This window comes from Heteronotia binoei, chromosome 1, assembly GCF_032191835.1.
Source record: "Heteronotia binoei isolate CCM8104 ecotype False Entrance Well chromosome 1, APGP_CSIRO_Hbin_v1, whole genome shotgun sequence".
NCBI classification, from domain to species: domain Eukaryota; kingdom Metazoa; phylum Chordata; class Lepidosauria; order Squamata; family Gekkonidae; genus Heteronotia; species Heteronotia binoei.
The window spans coordinates 132,453,624-132,473,063 of NC_083223.1; the positions used below are offsets into that span (position 1 = coordinate 132,453,624).

The 19,440-nt window shown below is 42.4% G+C and overlaps 1 protein-coding gene across 1 annotated transcript in view; it reads left to right on the top strand.

Moving 5' to 3' along the window:
* Positions 1-19,440, top strand: part of PLEKHG1 (pleckstrin homology and RhoGEF domain containing G1) — a 250,879-nt gene that overhangs the window by 65,608 nt on the left and 165,831 nt on the right. The window contains exon 2 of the mRNA XM_060238686.1: positions 17,164-17,238. Coding sequence (XP_060094669.1) covers positions 17,190-17,238 — 49 coding nt within the window. The 5' untranslated portion in view covers positions 17,164-17,189. The remainder of the gene's footprint in view (positions 1-17,163; positions 17,239-19,440) is intronic.

Sequence of the window (19,440 nt, forward strand, 5' to 3'; positions counted from 1 at the left end):
AGGTCCCTGACCATAAAGGGCTTTAAAGGTCAGTACCAACACCTTGAAACGAACTTGGAACACAACAGGAAGCCAGTGTAGCTCTTTCAGCACCGGCTGAATGTGCTCCCATCGAGGGAGTCTCATTAACAGCCGTGCTGCAGCGATCTGCACTAGCTGTAGTCTCCGGGTTAGCGTCAAGGGTAGCCCCATGTAGAGAGCGTTACAGTGATCTATTCTTGAGGTAACCGTGGCATGGATCACCATTGCTAAGTCGTTGTGCTCCAGGAATGGGGCCAGCTGCCACACCCGCCGAAGGTGAAAAAAGGCGGCTCTAACAGTGGCTGCTACTTGGGCCTCCATTGTGAGGGAGGACTCAAGGAGCATGCCCAAGCTCTTGACCTTAGGGGCCGGTATTAATGGCACACCGTCAAGAGCCGGCAGACAAACCTCCCTCCCCGGGTCACCCTGACTCAGATAGAGAATCTCTGTCTTCGTTGGATTCAGCTTCAGCCGGCTCAGCCTGAGCCAAGAAGCCACGGCTTGAAGAGCCAGGTCTAGATTTTCCGGGGTACAGTCAGACTGGCCGCCTATTAATAGATAGAGCTGGGTGTCATCTGCATATTGATGACAACCCAGTCCATACCTCCTGACAATCTGGGCAAGGGGGCACATATAGATGTTAAATAGCATTGGGGATAGGACTGCTCCCTGTGGCACCCCACAGCTGAGAGAGTGCCTCTGGGATACTTCCTCCCCTATCACCACCCTTTGTCCTTGATCTTGGAGAAAGGAGGACTGTAAGGAGGACCCCTGAATCCCCACAAACTGCATGAACCAGGACCACAAACTGCATGAACCAGTTCAGTTCATAAATGACCCTCCTGGTTCAGTTTGGGGTTTGGTTTGTGGATCAAACTGTATTTTCCTGGTTTGTGCACATCCCTATAACTAACTTGGTGTGGATTTGCATCTGGTTCACTGAGTCCCAGAGAAGGCAATGATATTGTGCTAGAAAATGGGCCAGACATAGTGTGACTCTGACCTACAGACCCTATCCAAAAGTGCTGCCAACCTATAAAATGTTAATCTGAATTTGTATTTCAATACAATGAAATGGTCATTTTTGCCATTAATAACAGAAGACTAGTGCAAATCCATTATAGAGGAAATTTTCTTTTCACATTCACAATTGCTATGGCCAATTAAATAATATGGCGCAGAGTGGTAAAGCTGCAGTACTGCAGTCCAAGCCCTCTGCTCATGTCCTGAGTTTGATCTTGGTGGAAGCTGGGTTCAAGTAGCCAGCACAAGGTTTACTCAGCCTTCCATCCTTCCGAGGTTGGTAAAATGAGTACCCACCTTGCTATGGGGAAAGTGTAGATGACTGGGGAAGGCAATGGCAAACCACCCTGTAAAAAGTCTGCAGTGAAAACGTCATGATACAACATCACCCCAGAGTTGGAAACGACTGTGCTTGCACTGGGGACTACCTTTACAATAAAACATTTGTCTAAGTTATCAGAACTTTTAAAAACCCATTATATATACCTAATGGAGTTCTATAACTATGTGTGAACTTGTGTAATAGCTCTAGGCAAGCTGAGTCATTTATACAAACTTGTAACTCAGCCAACTGTAGACTGGCCTACTGGCCTAGATTTGTCAAGGCAATTTGTTCTGTTCTGAAAAACTAAAATCTGTTTAAAATATATACAAAAGAACGATTGTAGAAGCACACTTAAAAGTGTTTAGAGGCATACTTTAAAGACAACAAATGATTTGTTAGAGTTTTGCAGGACTAAAAATGTGTTGAACTTCCAAGCCTTTACCTTAACAATTAAAAAGAGGCATGAAGCTAGAGAAAGACAATACTGTAGCTTCGAGGTAGCTGAAATTGATTTGAGACCTGATTTTTTAATCATATATATACATGCATTTTCACACAGTCCAACAGATCTAGTGGGCTTTTGAAATAATGCAAAGATATACACAACCTGTTTACCAGAGGTGGATGCAGGATGAATTTATCCAGCATGAGCAGTGATCCTTCTTTCCAGTTACCTTCAGACCCTCTGGAAAAAATGGTCCCTCAACTTGATTTTACAGTTAGCATCTACTGCTACCATAAATAATATAGATAAACATTTTAAAGCCCTTCCTTAGTTCAGTCACTGTTCCCATTTTAGAGACAGGGGGTGAGAGAAAGTGACCTGCTTCAGAGGACACTGTAGCTTGTGTCCAAATTACTGCAGGTGGAAGGGGGCTCATGGAAGGGATGTTTGTCTTGTCATTTCCTTTCTCTCTGAAAGATTTATCCCAAGGATAAGGGGGCTCTCAAGCACAGTGAAGGGCACAGCATGGGAGGTTTTACTATGAAGGGGGAATTGTGGAAATCCTTCCAATTTTTGGATGATGCGCAACAGTGGGTGCAAATTCTGATGCTTTTCTGCAGTCTCCCCAGCACTTCTCTCATAATGCCAGATGAGGTTCCCAAAACCTTAGATGAAGCCTAGGGTGGGGAGGGAACTGGAGACAAGGAAGGATTAATTAAATCCCTTGTGTCTGTTTTAGTCTAGATCCATGCCAAGGTACAAGATGGGGTTTAACCCTTTATCCCAGATATTCTTGTTTAAGCTCTTAAACACAATTTTGAAAGAGAGTTCTGTGAAAATTTGACATCCTGAATGAATTATAGGTAAATTTATGATCAGGATTCTCGTATCTACTCACAGGAAAACCCTGGCTTTTAACTGCCTCTGTTCTCCATTCAAGCTCCAGTTCCATAATAAAACTCCATGTGTTGTGTGAGTCAATAGATGGAAACTCAGCAGCTCTGATGGTTTCACATAATCTGCTTCAGGTCTTGTATCATCAACCATGGTGCTTCTTGAATTTTTCACATATCTATCCTGAATATTTCATAATTTCATATTTCATATCCTGAAGATTTCTGAGTGAACACATGATGTCAGTCTTGTCTACTCAGACTGGCATAGGCTTCCCAAACCTCCCGCTCTGGCGGGAGACTTCTGGGTTCGCAGCCTCATCTCCCGCTCTTCAAAACTCTGGAAGCGGGGGTGAGAACATACCTTTAGGCTTCATGTTGTAGAGCTCCTGAGCCGTTTGCAAAATGTCTGCCCCTTTAAGGCTGGGCAGGAAAAAGGAAGCAGAAAGGGCTTCTGAGAACGGCCCCTCCCTTTCTTTTGCTTTCGTTTTCACAGGAAGTAGAGTTGTCCGGAGGAAGATCTGGTAAGTGTGTGTGTTTGAGAGGGAGGGAGCAGGGGATTCCCTAGTTTGGAGGCCCTCCCCCCCTTTAGAAAGCGTGGAGGAGGGAGGGAAATGTCTACTAGGCACTCTATTATTCCCTATGGAGAACGATTCCCATAGGGAATAATAGGAAATTGATCCATGGGTATTGGGGGCTCTGGGGGGGCTATTTTTTGAGGTAGGGGCACCAAATTTTTAGTATAGCATCTAGTGCCTCTCCCCAAAATACCCCCCAAGTTTCAAAATGATTGGACCAGAGGGTCCAATTCTATGAGCCCCAAAATATGGTGCCCCTATCCTTAATTATTTCCTATGGAAGAAAGGCATTTTAAAAGGTGTGCTGTCTCTTTAAATGTGATGGCAAGAACTCCCTTGGAGTTCAATTATGCTTGTCACATCCTTGTTCCTGGCTCCACCCCCAAAGTCTCCTGGCTCCACCCCCAAAGTCCCCAGATTTTTCTTTAATTGGACTTGGCAACCCTGGACTGGCAGCAGCTCTCCAGGATCTCAAGCTGAGGTTTTTCATGCCTATTTGCCTGGACCCTTTTTAGTTGGAGATGCTGGGGATTGAACCTAGGACCTTCTGCTTACCAAGCAGATGCTCTACCACTGAGCCACTGTCCCTCCCCTGAGCAAGTTCAGTAAAATGAGTTGCACTGGGTCTCTCTTTTGTGGCATGTTGTCATCCTGGAAGCTGATAAAATGTCTGGTATAAGCCCACTGGTTTCATTGGAATAACAAGTGTTTGTATTACTCCTTTGCTAGGTATAATGAATGAGTCAGCAAACAGCCAGATTGCAATGTTACAGTTATCTTCTCTTAAGTTTTTAAATAGAATTTTGCTCACGCATAACTATGAATAATGCCAAACCAAACAATCCATCACTTCCTTGTTCCTTTAATTGCCAGTACTGGCTGCAGTTCTAAAATGTCTGACATGGTTCTTTTGTAGTCTGTATTTTCCATCTGTTCCTGTATACCCTGGTAAATCTCTCTTGTCTTTTTAGACCATTACAAGGGTTGGTGAGAATACAGCATGAAACAGACAGCTTTCTTCAGCAGAGTGAAATGGGAGAAAACCTCTGTGTGATGCCTTGATATGGCTGTTCCAATATTGTCATTATCACAGTTTGTGAAAGATTGGAGGATATAATAATTCAGTGTTTAATGGAAACTAAAGATACAATGTCTATTTCCTAATCTGGCTATATTTTAGGGGAGATATTAAAAGTTTGAGGGTGTAGCAGGACTTTTTTTTGAGCAGGAATGCACAAGAATGCAGTTCTGGCTGGCTTGGTGTCAGGGAGTGTGGCTTAATATGCAAATGAGTTCCTGCTGGGTTTTTTCTACAAAAAAAGCCCTGGGGTGTAGCATTGTTTCATTTATATAAACATGCAGTGGCCCTTGTGAAGAGAATTAAAATATACAACTGAGGAAGTAAAGTGTACAGTATAAGCAACCAGATGTATTATTTATTTCCTACTCCAAGGAGCAGTCCTGAGCAGACCTACTTGGATCCCATTTTATTGAATGGTGCTTCATCTCAGAAAAACTTTCTTTCTTTCTTTCTTTCTTTCTTTCTTTCTTTCTTTCTTTCTTTCTTTCTTTCTTTCTTTCTTTCTTTCTTTCTTTCTTTCTTTCTTTCTTTCTTTCTCTTTTTCTTTCTTTTTTTTTCTCCCTCCCTCCCACAGGGTCCTGTGGTGACATACGTTAAAACCAGTAAGGTAAAAGCAACATAAAATAAACAACAAATATTAAATAGTAACATTAAAATATTTAAATATTAAAATGTGGCTATTACTATAACACTAGTAAAACAGCCCAAACACATGGTTACCCTCCAAAGGCCAGACTATATAATTCAGCTTTGCATGCCCTGCAGAAACTAAACAAGTCTGGCAGGGCAGGGGGCTCATCCAAGAGTGCATTCCACAGGGTAGGGGCCATAACTAAGAAGACCGTTCCCCTGGGGTCAGCTACCAAAGCCATCCTGGGGCCAGGCACCTACAAGAGGCCCCTAGATGACAACTGAAGAGAGTTTGTAGAGTTGTAGCCCAATCCAAGTTGAAAGGAGTAAATTGCCTACTTATCCACTTAAAAGACCTCAATCCTAAGTGTAGTGTATTGTGTTGAGCCCAAGCACCACGCGGCCGCTGAGCAGAGGCGACTGGGGGGAAGTCCCCAGGCAACTCAGCACAGCGCGCGAAAGGCCCCGCCAATCACCATCAGTGGTGGGAAGTTTGACTGGCCAGGATTGGACTGGCCAGCCTGGGAGGTCGTTCCGGGTACATGTATATAAAGCGGGTCCCGGCCCGCATGCGTTGTTCTGTTCGGTGATGTGCTGTTAATAAATCGAGTTGCCTTCTCCACGTCTCGTCTCCCAGTACATCACACTAAGTATATTTAGACAGGAAAAGTTTCAAAATTCAGAGACTCACTTTCTAGAAAGTGTGCATGTGATTGCACATTAAGGCTTTCACTAGTAATCACAATTGTAATATTACCATGTTTTAGAGAAAATTTTCCCCAAAAGCTGCTATTATAAAGTAACATCTTCATTTTCTTTTAGCAAACTACATATTGAAGTTCTGGATGGCATTTTGTCACAGAAAGCTACTTATTCAGAGCCAGTTTGGTGTAGTGGTTCAGTGTGCGGACTCTTATCTGGGAGAACCGGGTTTGATTCCCCACTCCTCCACTTGCACCTGCTGGAATGGCCTTGGGTCAGCCATAGCTATCGCAGGACTTGTCCTTAAAAGGGCAGCTGCTGTGAGAGCCCTCTCAGCCCCACCCACCTCACAGGGTGTCTGTTGTGGGGGGAGAAGACATAGGAGTTTGTAAGCCGCTCTGAGTCTCTGATTCAGGGAGAAGGACAGGGTATAAATCTGCAGTTCTTCTTATTCAATTGTTTGTTTCCTATAAATTATTTTCAGTTTCAGTGTTTTTCAGTATGCAAGCAGGTCCTCATAGGTGCGTGCTGATTTTCTAATGTGTGACCTTGAATTTAAGCACTGGAATGAGCTAGCAATGAGCTGGCCAAGCAATTGAAATAATATTTAAAAACAAGACTACCAACATCATCGTTTCACAAACTGCTATCAGCAGAGATTTTGTTTTGTTCCACAACATAGATAAAAGGGTGTATTTCCCCCATGGGTTAGGGCAATTTTGACTGAAAAAAATGTAAAGTGTAAAATTCCCACAGAGAGAGAGCTAACACCCTTCCTCCTCCTCTGCTCACTGGAATCTCTCCTGCCTGCTTCTTTTAATTATGGAAAGAGCCACTGGAAACCACTTACATGCATCTGTAAAGAAGCACAGCTGCATTGATGTGTGTGTGTGTGTGTGCCCCTTAAGATCCTCTGCTGTCCAGTGGAACTGCCAACAACTGGGGCAGGGGAGAGTCACCTTTGGGTGAGCGGTGACTTAAAAGTTTAATAAATAAATAAACTGTACAAGCGCCTTGTCTCCCACAAGGCAACTTTCTCTCTCTCCTCAGCCTTTCCTGAATGCTAAGTTGCATGAGCAGAGCAGGTGGTCAAGGGGGAGGGTTCGCTTAAATACGGTCTCTAGATAACTCAAAATCTGGAAAGATCCAAGTGCGTAGCTGTGTTGGCCTGAAGCAGTAGAACAAAGTTTGAGTCCAGTGGCACCTTTAAGACCAACAAAGTTTTATTCAAGGTATGAGTTTCTGTGTGCACACACACTTCCTCATCTCCTAAGCTTTCCTAGGCTTAGCACCTAGGATTTGTAGTTGAAAGCCAACATATGGTGGGGTGAGAGGGATGTTGCATGTAAATCAGAGTTTCTTATTGGGAAATATTTCTGTAGCAAAATTCAAAGCTGTCAGTAATTTTTTCTTGCAGTTTGCTCATGCTTTTGTTCCTGTTGTGTCCTTTGCATCATATAACTGAAATTCCAGTCTGTGGACGTTTATACCTACTATGGTATGTGATCATGACTCCCTCTAGTGACAAAGCCCTGGACTGTATGCAATCAGATTGTCACTAATCATTGTACTCATATTTGCATGTGATAAAGAAAACCCAGCTTTGATATCTGTTCAGTACATCTATTCACCTTCAGTTATCAATACGTAAATAATAATAATAATAATAAAAAAATAAATAATACAGGAGGAGTATATCCTGTGTTGCATATAATTGACGTTGGATCCAGTAGTTTTGTCGTAAATACAGCAATATGAGAGTTGTATTTTTAGACAGGGCAGAACCCATTGAGACTGAGAACAGAATGAACCATTTTACAAACCTTTTCCAGTGTAAAATGTCATTGCCATCTGCAAATGTCACTCCATTATGAGCTAATTATGGCCTGTCTGAGTACCATTCAGTGGACTTACTAGTTTTGAATATGATTAAAGTAATGGTTCACTGTAAAAATATAACATTTTCCATAATTAAGTGAATCCAGATAAGATTTCTCTTCACTTTATTTGTCATTTATATAAACTACTAAACAATTGTTATCATGCACATGGCATGACTGTGGTCTTTTGTTAAATCCTCTCTAAATGGATTTTTTTGACAGATGGAACAGTTATTGTAGATTTCACAAAGTCTTCCAACTCCCTTTCACTTTTATGTTATTTTCTGTCTCTTAAGGTGTTTCAGCTACAACACAGCATGCACAGAATATTCTGGAAGTTCTATATTTCACAACAGTAGCAATGAATAATAATGGCCAGTGCCATCCCAAGACTTGTCTCTGAATTATGGTTGCTTAATGGCTGCTGCACAATTCCTCCTTCAGAAGGCAGAGCCAGCCAGCAAGTGGCTGCCATACCCTACCTTTAGTCATACAGTGAAGATTCTTGAGCTGTGGTGGCAGCTGGTGTGAAACCAATGCTTTAAAAAATCTTCGCAGCCAGTTAGATGCACAGTAGCCCATCAGAAGCCATGCCGGGCAAGAGCCCCACTTGGTCACATCCATTTTCTAAAAACACTTGGCAGGCACCAGGAAAGGTGTTAGCAGGTACCCCTGTTAGCAGGGCTCCCTGATTTAGGATGATGACTAAATCCTATGCCTGTTTATAAATGGGAGATATGCTAGTATATCTGGAGACGTCAGGGGCAAGGCTCTCTGGCACCAACGTGGAAGTGGGTGACATCATCATGCTATGCCATTGGCAGAGCAGGGCTTAGTCGGCAGTTAGAGCCTCTCCAGTCATGTTCCTGATGATTTCCAGAGACCAAGAACCCTGGCATAGCTTTAAAAATCCTGATTAAATACACAGAAAGGAAAAATACAACCTCCCCTCTCCCCCAGCTCCCACTCTGCACCAAAGCCATAGTGCAGCTTAGGATAAGGACTAAGTCTGCAGCCGATTACCTCCCTCTTAGTTATGATATAAACCTCAGCCTGAGATAGTAGCACATGAGATTACATCTCTCTGGTCTCTTGCCATGTGGATTTAGAACACACATGGAAATTTGGTGATGGGAACCTCAGAGAGAGGACACTATGCACAGTGAGGGAGCACTTTGCATGAAGAGGTAATGAGGACAAAAAATGTTATGAAATATTGCTAACACTGCTCTGTTCAGATCCATTAGAACGGGTGGCTAACGGTAGCTCTCCAGATGTTTTTTTTGCCTACAACTCCCATCAGCCCCAGCCAGCATGGCCAATGGCTGGGGCTGATGGGTGTTGTAGGCAAAAAAATCTGGAGAGCTACCGTTGGCCACCCCTACATTAAAGGTATTCCATTTCAGTTCACTAACACTCAGTGGGACCTTCTACTCTTCAACAAGCATAGTTGACCCCATTCAGATGGGGAATATCTGCCTCAGCCTGTGACTGCTACAGCTATTTCCCCATGCCCGTCACATATTCCTACTCTGTGTAGTGTTTGAAAACTCTTTCTCAGTGTTGGTATCAGAAAGAATGAACAGAGCAGAAAAGAAGGGAGCTTGCGTACAGGCTGTCATAGCATTACTGATTTGGAAGCATGTGAGTGGGGGCATGACTACAGTTCCAGATGACTTCCAACCATTTCACTCTAATCTGTAGTCCTGCTGATCAGACTCCTGGGAGCCATGCAAAAGTGGAGCTCCATGTGCAGCTCTCAGAGGGAGGGGCTTGGGGATAGCCCAGTGATTGCACAGGTGTGATCTTGCAAGGAGGAAAGGAAGGGTCCTTCAGAGTGTGCACCCTTCCAGATCACAGCTGGTGCTTAATAAGCAATGTGAACTGTGTGGAAAGGTATGGATGGAATGCAAAGGATGCTGGGATTAATGAGTGACCAAAGCAGAGAGATGGTGCAAGGAGGAGTGCCATCTGAAAGGATGGATGGGTGAGGCAGCCAATTGGTGTGAGCAGCCCAATTCCAAATGATTATGTTTGACTGGGCAAATTTTCATCTCTGCCTAGGACTTTTTTGCAAGTTTCCTAGCCAGATGTGAGGTTTGAATTATTTGGGTATGTTGGCCCATTATGCATGAGCATCTTACTTTAAAAATACACTTTTCTAAATTGGGGTGGAACATCACTTGTGATTTGTGTGGGGTGGTGTCCAAAGGTTTTGGGTTTCTTTAAATGTAGGCAAAGGGGGAAAACGTGATGTTGAAACTGACCAGCTGCAATGCCCAGTTTTCCATATTGCAGAGCACTAGGAGATTCTCCACTGTGTTATTAGCCATTGCGAAAAATGGGGAAAAGTCACACAGTCTCATATGGGGGAACATGTCACATGTACAGAATATATGATAGAACCCAAGACATTGCAAGCTGTGATCATTGGCAACGTATGTGTGTGTGTGTGTATATGTGTGCCTGTGCAAAGCTGGCTGCAACTCCACCATGCTTTGTACAGGGCTGCAATTCGTATGGGGGAGGAGTCCTTTGGCAGAAGCTCTGGAGAGCTTTTTTAGCCTTGTGCCACTAAATTGAAAAACAATTGGAAGGGTATTTTCACTGATGCCCTAGTGCAGCTGCATAGCAGTGCTGATTTCCTGTCCTTCCTAGCAAATTTGTGTGGTTTTTTCTTTGTGATTCTCTAATTTGATCCTGTACACTAGTTGTGATCTTGGCAGTTTTTTTAAAGTCTTTCCTGTGTGAATTGGATCAATCCCGAGCAATTCTTAAATTTGGCGGCAGTTTAGGGTTGCCAATCCCTAGTTGGGGCAGGAAAAAAGCACTAAAGCATCCACGATAAATCAGCCTCAGAAAACTTGTGCAATAAATATTACAAAAATGCAATGGTATTACATCCAGGACTCTTTTTCTAGCAGGAGTTCCTCTACATATTAGGCCATTCCCCCCTGATGTAGCCAATCATCCGAGAGCCTACAGTAGGCCCTGTACTAAGAGCCCTCTAAGCTCTTGGAGGACTGGCTACATCAGGGGGGCATGGCCTACTATGCAGAAAAAGAGCCCTGATCACAACCAAATCCCATATGCACATCCCTGTTGCGTCAATGTGCCATGCTGTCATTATGATCTATACCAGTTACGTCTAGAGAAGAATTGGAGCGTTGGACTCAGTTTTCACGGCTTATCTTATCACATTCCAAACCCCTTTCTACAAAAATAAGAACTCTCATCGTAAATTTGAACTTATGGGACTTGGATGTTATACCATTGCACTTTTGTAATATTTTTATTGCACAAGGTTTCTATGTTTTGTGTATGAATAGAAATTAATTATTCTTGAGACTGGCTTATCGTGGATGCTTTAGTGCTTTTTTCCTGCTCCATTTTCCATGTTACTCTTTTTGGGTTGCTCCAATCCTCAGTTGGGGGCATGGGATCCCCTAGTTTGGAGGCCCTCCCCCTGCTTCAGGGTCATCAGAAAGTGTGGAGGGAGGGAAATGTCTGCTGGGCACTCCATTTACCCTATGGAGACTGATTCCCATAGGGTATAATGAATAATTCATCTGTGGATATATGGGGCTCTGGGAGGGCCATTTGTTGAGGTAGGGACACCAAATTTTCAGCATAGCATCTGGTGCCTCTCCTCAAAACACCCTTCAAGTTTCTAAAAGATTGGAATAGGGGGTACACTTCTATGAGCCTCAAAAGAAGGTGCCCCTATCATTCATTATTCCAAATGGAGGAAAGGCATTTAAAAGGCATGCGGTCCCTTTAAATGTGATGGCCAGAACTCCCTTTGGAGTTCAATTATACTTGTCACAACTTTGCTCCTAGCTCCACCTCCAATGTCTCCTGGCTCCACCCCCAAAGTTCCCAGATATTTCTTGAATTGGACCTGGCAACCCTAATGTAGCTCAGCCACCATTTTAATTTTAGGCTTCCAGAGACTGCCAAAATGGCTTCCCCCAAACTTTGTTCATTAAAGCATTAAAGGGGAAAATGTTTTTTTAAGCTTTAGGCTTCCCATCCCAGTCTCTGTCTCTCTTTACATCTTATGTCAATTTCATTCTGTGCTGATGATTCCCCCCCCCCCTTTATTTTGTTTGCATGCAGCACTGGAATGCCCTCCCTTTTGCACTGGGGACACTGCCATCTGCCTCCTTTTTGATTCCCCTTTCAAGCCAGTCCCAGAATGGAAGTAAACCTCATGCAGTTCCCTTTAAACTCCCCCCCCCCAAAAAAAAACACTTCATTTTAATTGTTTTTTATTCAGCAATATCGTATCACTAGACTCTGGCCGTTTATAAAAAACAATTTAAAAAAATTAAAATGAGGGGGAAATGAAGCTTGTACATTGTTGAAGGGGGGAGGATGACAGAAGGTGCAGAGTGGGTGGAATGACCTTGATGTAAGTGCAGAGTGGCCTTCAAGGGTGGCAAAAGATCGGGGAAATCCAGTGGAATCTGTATGCTTTTGAATTACCTTCAGCTTGGAAGCAAAACACGTCTGGAATGACTATGTGTTCTTCTCTGCGTATGCATCTGGCAAAAGGGAACAAGGCTGCCAGGGCAGGAGGGGGAGACTCAAACCTACATTTGCAGAGTATGTTCACTCCATAGTTTTTCCTGGTGATGCCACAGGGTTCCTTGCACTGGAGCATACTATGTTCCCTTTGTTTCCTCCCTCATGTTCAGCCTATGGGTAGCACTAGAATGGTATCAGGGAACTGTTGCTGTATCAATATGTTATGACTAGCTATTTCTGTCTGCTTTTCAAATGTACATCATCAGCACATTGCTCCATGATTGGTGGGCTGTGGCAGAGTTTCTGCATACTTCAGTGCCATTGCTGTTCTTTCTGCAATTTAGATTGGGATCCCTTTTGGACGTCTTTTCTGTTGTGTATGCATATGAGATCTTTGATAAGGAATACTTCATTAAGGTGAATTCAAGTTTAATGGACCAACAGTATGTCTGCTGAAATATAGATTGGTGTTGTGGTGATGTATCAGCAGTTAGGGTTTTAAATAAAACATTTCAATGTGTTGTGAGGGCTTCTGGTAACATTATGCTTTTGAAGCTGAGGAGTATATTGTTGGCAAAGGAGATTAACTGAAGTCTGAGCAAATTGCTACTTGATGTTGTTTTTACATCTTTCTAAAATTAGTCATGGAAGTTGGCAAGAGTGAAGATGATTGTCTAAGACTTCCTGGCACTTACTAGATCACTTTTATTTCTGTTTTAAAATGTTTTATCTTCTTTATCCATTCTATACTTTACACTGCAAAAATATCAATTTTAAGTATCAAACTGTAAAATATTTCTAGCCTCCTGAACATCACTTGGGCTCTTACCTCAAAAGAAACAATTTTCAAATCCTTTGCGTGATTTTCTGTTTTCCTCTTTTGGTTAGCGTAGCATTTTTACAATCTCTGTGGAAGCATTTACCTTCTTAAGACTCTTTCTGTCAAACAGTATAAATAACTAGTGCTCTTTATTATGTTGCTATGGTATAATTTATGAAATACATAAACACAAGCAATATGATATGCCTTAATGAGCACTGAGTGATAAAGTATGCTTGCTAAGCCCGTAGAATTAGACCCTTATAGTCACTCAAGTCAGATGCTGATAAGTATATATTAAGTCTCTGTTTTGCAAAGACATAGCTTTTCCTGATTTAATTAATTTCACTATTAATGAAAAACAGATGTCCCTGACCTTTTTAAGCCTGTGGACACCTTTGGAATTCTGATACAATGTGTTGGGCACAACCAGAGAATGGTCTTCATAGGAGGTGAAGTCATCCACAGAATAGCTGACATGGAAGGCTGAACCAACCACAGAGGAAGCCCAAGGGCAGGGGGGAAAAGGAATAATTAATAAATACACTGGGAAAAGAGGAATGAGAGAGAGAATAAAACATTGTGGAGCTAGCTGCCACCAAAACAATGTTAGTTTACTTTATATGGCCAGTCAGAAGTCCTTATGGGTAGGAACCAGTGGTGGGATTCAAATAAATTAACAACAGGTTCTATGTTGTTGGGTGATGGAGGGGAAGTGGGTGGGGGAAGGAGGAGACTGGAGCCGGCAGTGAACGGAAAGGAGTCTTAGCTTCAGCAGCCCTGCGTGGCGCTGGCAGCGGTGGCAGCAGCAGCAGCAAACAGCAGCCAGACAAGCAAGTGCCCCATGCGCCGCACTAGACACGCGCGCGGGCTGACGGGTGGTTGGGCGCGTGCGCACTGAAGGAGAATGGGGGGGGGAGAAAGGCGAGGGCGAAGCCAAACCAGCGGTCTGAGGAAAGCGCGCGTGTGAGAGGATACCGAACGGTGAATGCATGCCGAATGCACACGACAAACGGTTCTGCCGAACCGATAGCACATTAGGTATCGATTCAGCAGAACTGGTGCAAACTGGCTGAATTCCACCACTGGTAGGAACCCCATTTAGACCCATCCACTTTCTAAAACCATTTGGTGGATGACAGGAAAAGTGTTGGTGGGCACCATGTTGGGGACTCCCTGAGAAAGAACTTCTAAATAATTTCTGCAGATTCCATTAGTATCCTGCAGTCCTTCTGCATGCAGGATAGATGGTGGACAGATTGCTATGTAAAGTGATTAACTTAAATCAAGAAGATGAACAAAGTTTGAGTCCAGTGGCACCTTTAAGACTAGTACAGTTTTTAATTCAAGGTATAAACTTTCATATGCATGTTGCTTCAGACCACCATGGCTACCTACCTGAAACTAATTAAAATTAAGAAGGTCTCTTTTCTTAACTGGGCCAACAGAGTAGTTCTCTGTGCACTCACTTTTTTGGGAAAGTATTAAGTGCAGTTTTCAAATGTTCCTGTCCTTTCTCTATAGACTTGAAAATGCAACAAAGCAGTTAGAGATTCCCAGATCCTAAATGTATACAGCATCCTGTAGTTTTTCACTCTTTCAATATTATTAACATGGCTAAGATGGTGAAGATGACTGAGCTTTGGTTTTTATCCCTAAAGATGCAGTGCTGTGCAAACATACTTGGAGTATGTCCCACTAAATTAAGTGACTGTTGCTTCTGAATTAATTGGGAGCCCATTTGGTAATGTGGTTAGAGTGTCAGACTAGTATCTGGGAGACCAAGGTTGTTGTGTGATCATAGCCTGTTATATACACTTTCCTAAATTACCTTATAGTGTTGTTTTGAGTATAAAATGGAGCAGAGGAGAATGATGTAAGCCACTTTGGGGTTTCCATTGGAGAGAAAGGTGGGTCATAAATTAAGTAAACAAGTGCACTGGATTAACAGGGTTTTTCTTTAGCTAGGAACCATTCTTCAGAGATAAATTGGTCTGGTAGCAGGAGTAAAATAGCTATAGTGCTGTGGCATTGCTCCAGCTACATTGTAATGTACTTGGGGAATCTAATTTGGTGGTGAAAAGTACACTTGATTTTGAAGGGCTGCATCTAGGGTTGCCAGGTTTGACTCAAGAAATATCTGGGGATTTGGGAGTGAAGCCAGGAGACTTTGGGGGTGGAATCAGGAGCAAGGTTGTGTCAAGCATAATTGAACTCCGAAGGGATTTCTGGCCATCATATGTAACGGTACTGTGCACATTTTAAATGCCTTCCCTCCATTGGAAACAATGGAGGATGGGGGCACCTTCCTTTGGGGCTCATAGAATTGGACCCTTGGTCCAATTTTTTTTAAACTTGGGGGTTTTTTTTAATAGAGGCACTGAAGCAGAGAAATAACTAGGTCCGCACACATTACTGGTATGAAATGAGGTTTACTTTTGGCACCAAGAGCAGAAAAGGGAGGCCAGATTGAAGGCCACCCGGGATCGGGCCTTCTCTATTGCAGCTTCACTGCTGTGGAATCAACTCCCAGAGGAGGTGCGGGCCCTACGATGCTTAGATCAATTCCGTAGGGCCTGTAAGACCCACCTCTTCAAAATAGCCTTCAACTAACGACAAGCTAGGAAAGTGCCGCTGAAAATGCTTTTAGCTTCTGAATTCTATTGAAGAACTGATGTTTATAGCACCATATTGTTAATTGTTAATGTTAATTTTAAAATAATCTGTAAACTGTTTTTAACCATGATTTTATAAGTATAACTCGATGTATAATGTATTTTTGTGTTGTGAGCCGCCCTGAGCCTGCCTCGGCAGGGAGGGCGGGATAGAAATAAAAAGTTGTTATTATTATTATTATTATAACTTAGTTGGCCATGGGCCCCCCAAAATGACTAAGTTAAAATCATTCTACATACAGACCGTTTTAGTCACACAGACACCCAACAGTGCAAGCACACAGGCTTATCTGATTCAATATTCCCCCCCCCCCTGTAACTCTTTCTAGTACTTTTCCATTCCTCCTGTCTCCATGCTTTATCAGCTCCAGCAAGAAGCTTCTCTGAGGCCCCTTTGTTATCTAATACACATCCAGAAGCCTCAATGAGGTCACTGTTTCTTTATCTAATATAAAACCTTGAATTCACACCCACTTGGGGCTGTCTGTGCTTCTAACGAAAGGTTGCAGACACCCTCTTTCTGAAGGCAGAAGCATGCTTTTATTCATTATCATAAGGGTATTCATTAATTATTCAGGGGTCCCCCTTCAGCACCAGATGCTATGCTAAAAATTTGGTGCTTCTAACTCAAGAAACAGCCCCCCCCAAGCCCCAGATACCCACAGATCAATTCTCTGCTATACCCTATGGGAACCATTCTTCGTGGGGTATAATGGAGTGCTAGGGCTGCCAAGCAGGCAGGTGTTCTCCTGCCCTGGAGGTCTCCAGCCTGCCTGTTCTCATTGGACCCGCAGGGGGAACCTCCCCTGACGTCGCTGGCGCGATGATGTCACTCGCAAGTAACGTCATTGCGCCGGCGACATCGTGTGCTGGCCGCTCTAGGAATTTCTGGGAAAACTCTATGGTTTTCCTGGCCGTTCTAGCAATTTGGGAGGGAAAACGCTATGGTACAATTATTACCATAACCCTATGGAGCGCCCAGTGGACATCCCCCCACTTTCTGATAACCCCGAAGCAGGGGGAGGGCCTCCAAACCAGGGGATCCCCTGCCCACAACTGGGGATTGGCAGCCCTAGCTGCATTAAGCTTTGAAACTTGGCCTGTCGCCCGTCTTGTTTTGGTATAATTGGAATTGAAGTGATAGAGCAGTGTGCTTTGGCTCAAGTTGCCAGTTTGGCTCAAATTCCCAGTCCAGCCCTCTTAGAATCCTGATTGATACAGCATTTAGATATTAACTTTATTTTGTTATCAATTTTCCAGACTTCATAACAGAGGCCATAGAAATATGCATTCTGGTCTACAAACTTCTAACAGCTAGATAAATTATGTTTCTAAAAAAGTCATTGCTTCTACTTCACTCAAGATCATTATCATATGATTAAGATATTTATCTGCAGTGTTCCTCTATTGTTGACAGTAAAGGCATTTTTTTTTTGTGGAAGAGGGACATGTTGGAAGAAAATAGTTTGTAATCATATCCCAAATTTGTAGGAAAGTGTTCTTTTGCTTCAGTGTACTGGCCTCTGTTTGAGAATAGTTTCCTTTCTTTATATCCCTCAGGTTTCATTAAGTTGATCTCAGCTGAGATGCCAGATAAAACACCAGAGGGTAAAGAAACGTTACCCAGGAATGAAGGTTAGTATTGTGTTCTTGAGAAATCTTGCCTTTTTATTTTCTCAGAATACACATTGCAGGGAAAGAAAATATGAAGCCTTTTTGAGTTAAAACATTCTTTTTGATATATCTGCTAAGAAAAGTTTACCAAAATGCAGAGAACTTCATTATAAATGTATGTGCAATTCTGTACTTTAATCTGTTAAAAGTGAGATGGTACAATTGATATTTTGTTTGATATGAATGTGCTTTGTTCGTGTGTGAGTAAAATAATTGAAGCTGTAGCTTTTTGGCACTGGAATCCAGTTTTTTATGCCTTTTTGGCATTGGAATCCAGGTTGATTGAAAGGTAATGAATGCATTTGTGGTTACATCAGGTAGTCACATTTAACATACGCTTCAGGTGTGGATTTTGTAAAGCTTGACAACAGTAAAGCAGCCAAAACAAAGTGAACATTAAACTCTCTGTATTTTTACATCTGTCTGTAATTTATTGTTTTGCCCTTCTGTTTTCCAAGGTGGTAAATATAATAGAAGTTGCACAGCAAACAATAAAATGTGGGGTACTTAGTGCATCCAGTACTGATTATTTCATGAGTAGGATTGTGTGCTGAATACACTTACCTCTAACTTCTATATTGCACTTTCACATCTCACAACTGGAAGCAAATAGAAAATACAGAGTAGAAAAACTATACCATGTTCTCTACCTCCCCCCTAAAAAAAAAAGGTAGACACAGAAAAGATACAATATTCACAGCATAAGTATACAGTTGATGGCTTGCTACTTCAGTGGTAGAATGTTGCGGAATTGAATGCTTTTCACTTTATTAGGAGGTGCAGGCATTATAAATGAAATAATGTCAGTTAGGGTCTGTGTGCCTTTAAATCTCAGCAGGACAAAAGTTGCATGGGTGAGGAGAGCAGCAGAGCTACATGGCTCTTCCTGGTGAATGTGTGAAGCATGTGAAGCTGATCTCTGCCAGTTGGAAATCACTTGTAAAAGTGGGGGATTTCCTTTCATTTTCTTGTTAGTCTGAAGAAGTTGAGAAGTTGGTTGAAACAGCAGATGGCTATATATATTTAGAAAATTGCCCCAGTGAGATCATAAAAGTGTGTGCTTACAAACTGTTTATTTGGGCTGCATTGTGTGTGAGTTCACTGTCATTCAGTGGAAGTGCAGCTGCTGGGAAGCACTCTGAATGCAAAAAAAGAGGAGGAAATGAAGACTATTCAGGGAAACTGCACTGCTGTATTTTTATTTATTTAGTTTAGTCTCCTGGCTCCACCCTCAAGATCTCCAGGCTCCACCCCCAAAGTCCCCAGGTATTTTCTGAGATGGATCTGGCAACTCTAGCTGTACATCTAGCACTCTGTACCTGCATGGTTGTTTAAAGGCTCCGTCTAGTTGGTGTGCCTGATCATCTCACTCCACAAAATGCCATGGGGGGCGATTAACTACACTTCTGCATATTCAAGCTATCATGCTGCAAAAATAGCAAGCTGATCAACTGTCCCCTCCTCGTTACCGCATTTAAGTTAGCAAGACAGAATAGGCACAGTATGTGTTTTCAAAGATGAGTATGGTATAATGGTTAAAGTATTGGACTAGGATCTCAGAGACCCAGCCTCAAATGCCCGTTCCGTCATGGGAGCTGGCTGGGTGACCTTTGGCCACTCACATTCTCTTAGCCTAAAATATCTCATGGGGTGGTGGTTCTTGTAATAAAGGATAAAATGGATAAAATGGAGACGAAAAAAATATAATTCACTTGGGAAGAAAGGCAGGCTGTAAATGAAGTAAAGAAATTAAAATAATAAAGTAAAAAAGCTGGCTTAAAAGATGATTTCATTTTTTAAAAATATCCTTAACATTTTAAGATAACATTGTCTTTAAAACAATGTTTATCAAATTAGTGTTCAATTAAAGTGAACATGCACTAAAGTTCTATTGAAATTTGGTCTTTGACTTGAGGATCTCTGATGAGCAGGTAAAATTTGTTCTTTTGTTTCCTCTTCCACCAAGCCCTTGCCAGTCAACAAAAATGACCTATACAGATCTTGCTTAGCTAATGAAAGGTGAGATTTTGTGTAGTAGGAAGGCTTATTGTGTGCATGCACATGAGAAGTCAATGCATAACATTTTTGATGAGGTTTAAGTATCTCACATTTCTTTATCATAGCTCAGAAAATCACTTTCTCTTGCCAACAGCATTTTACCTT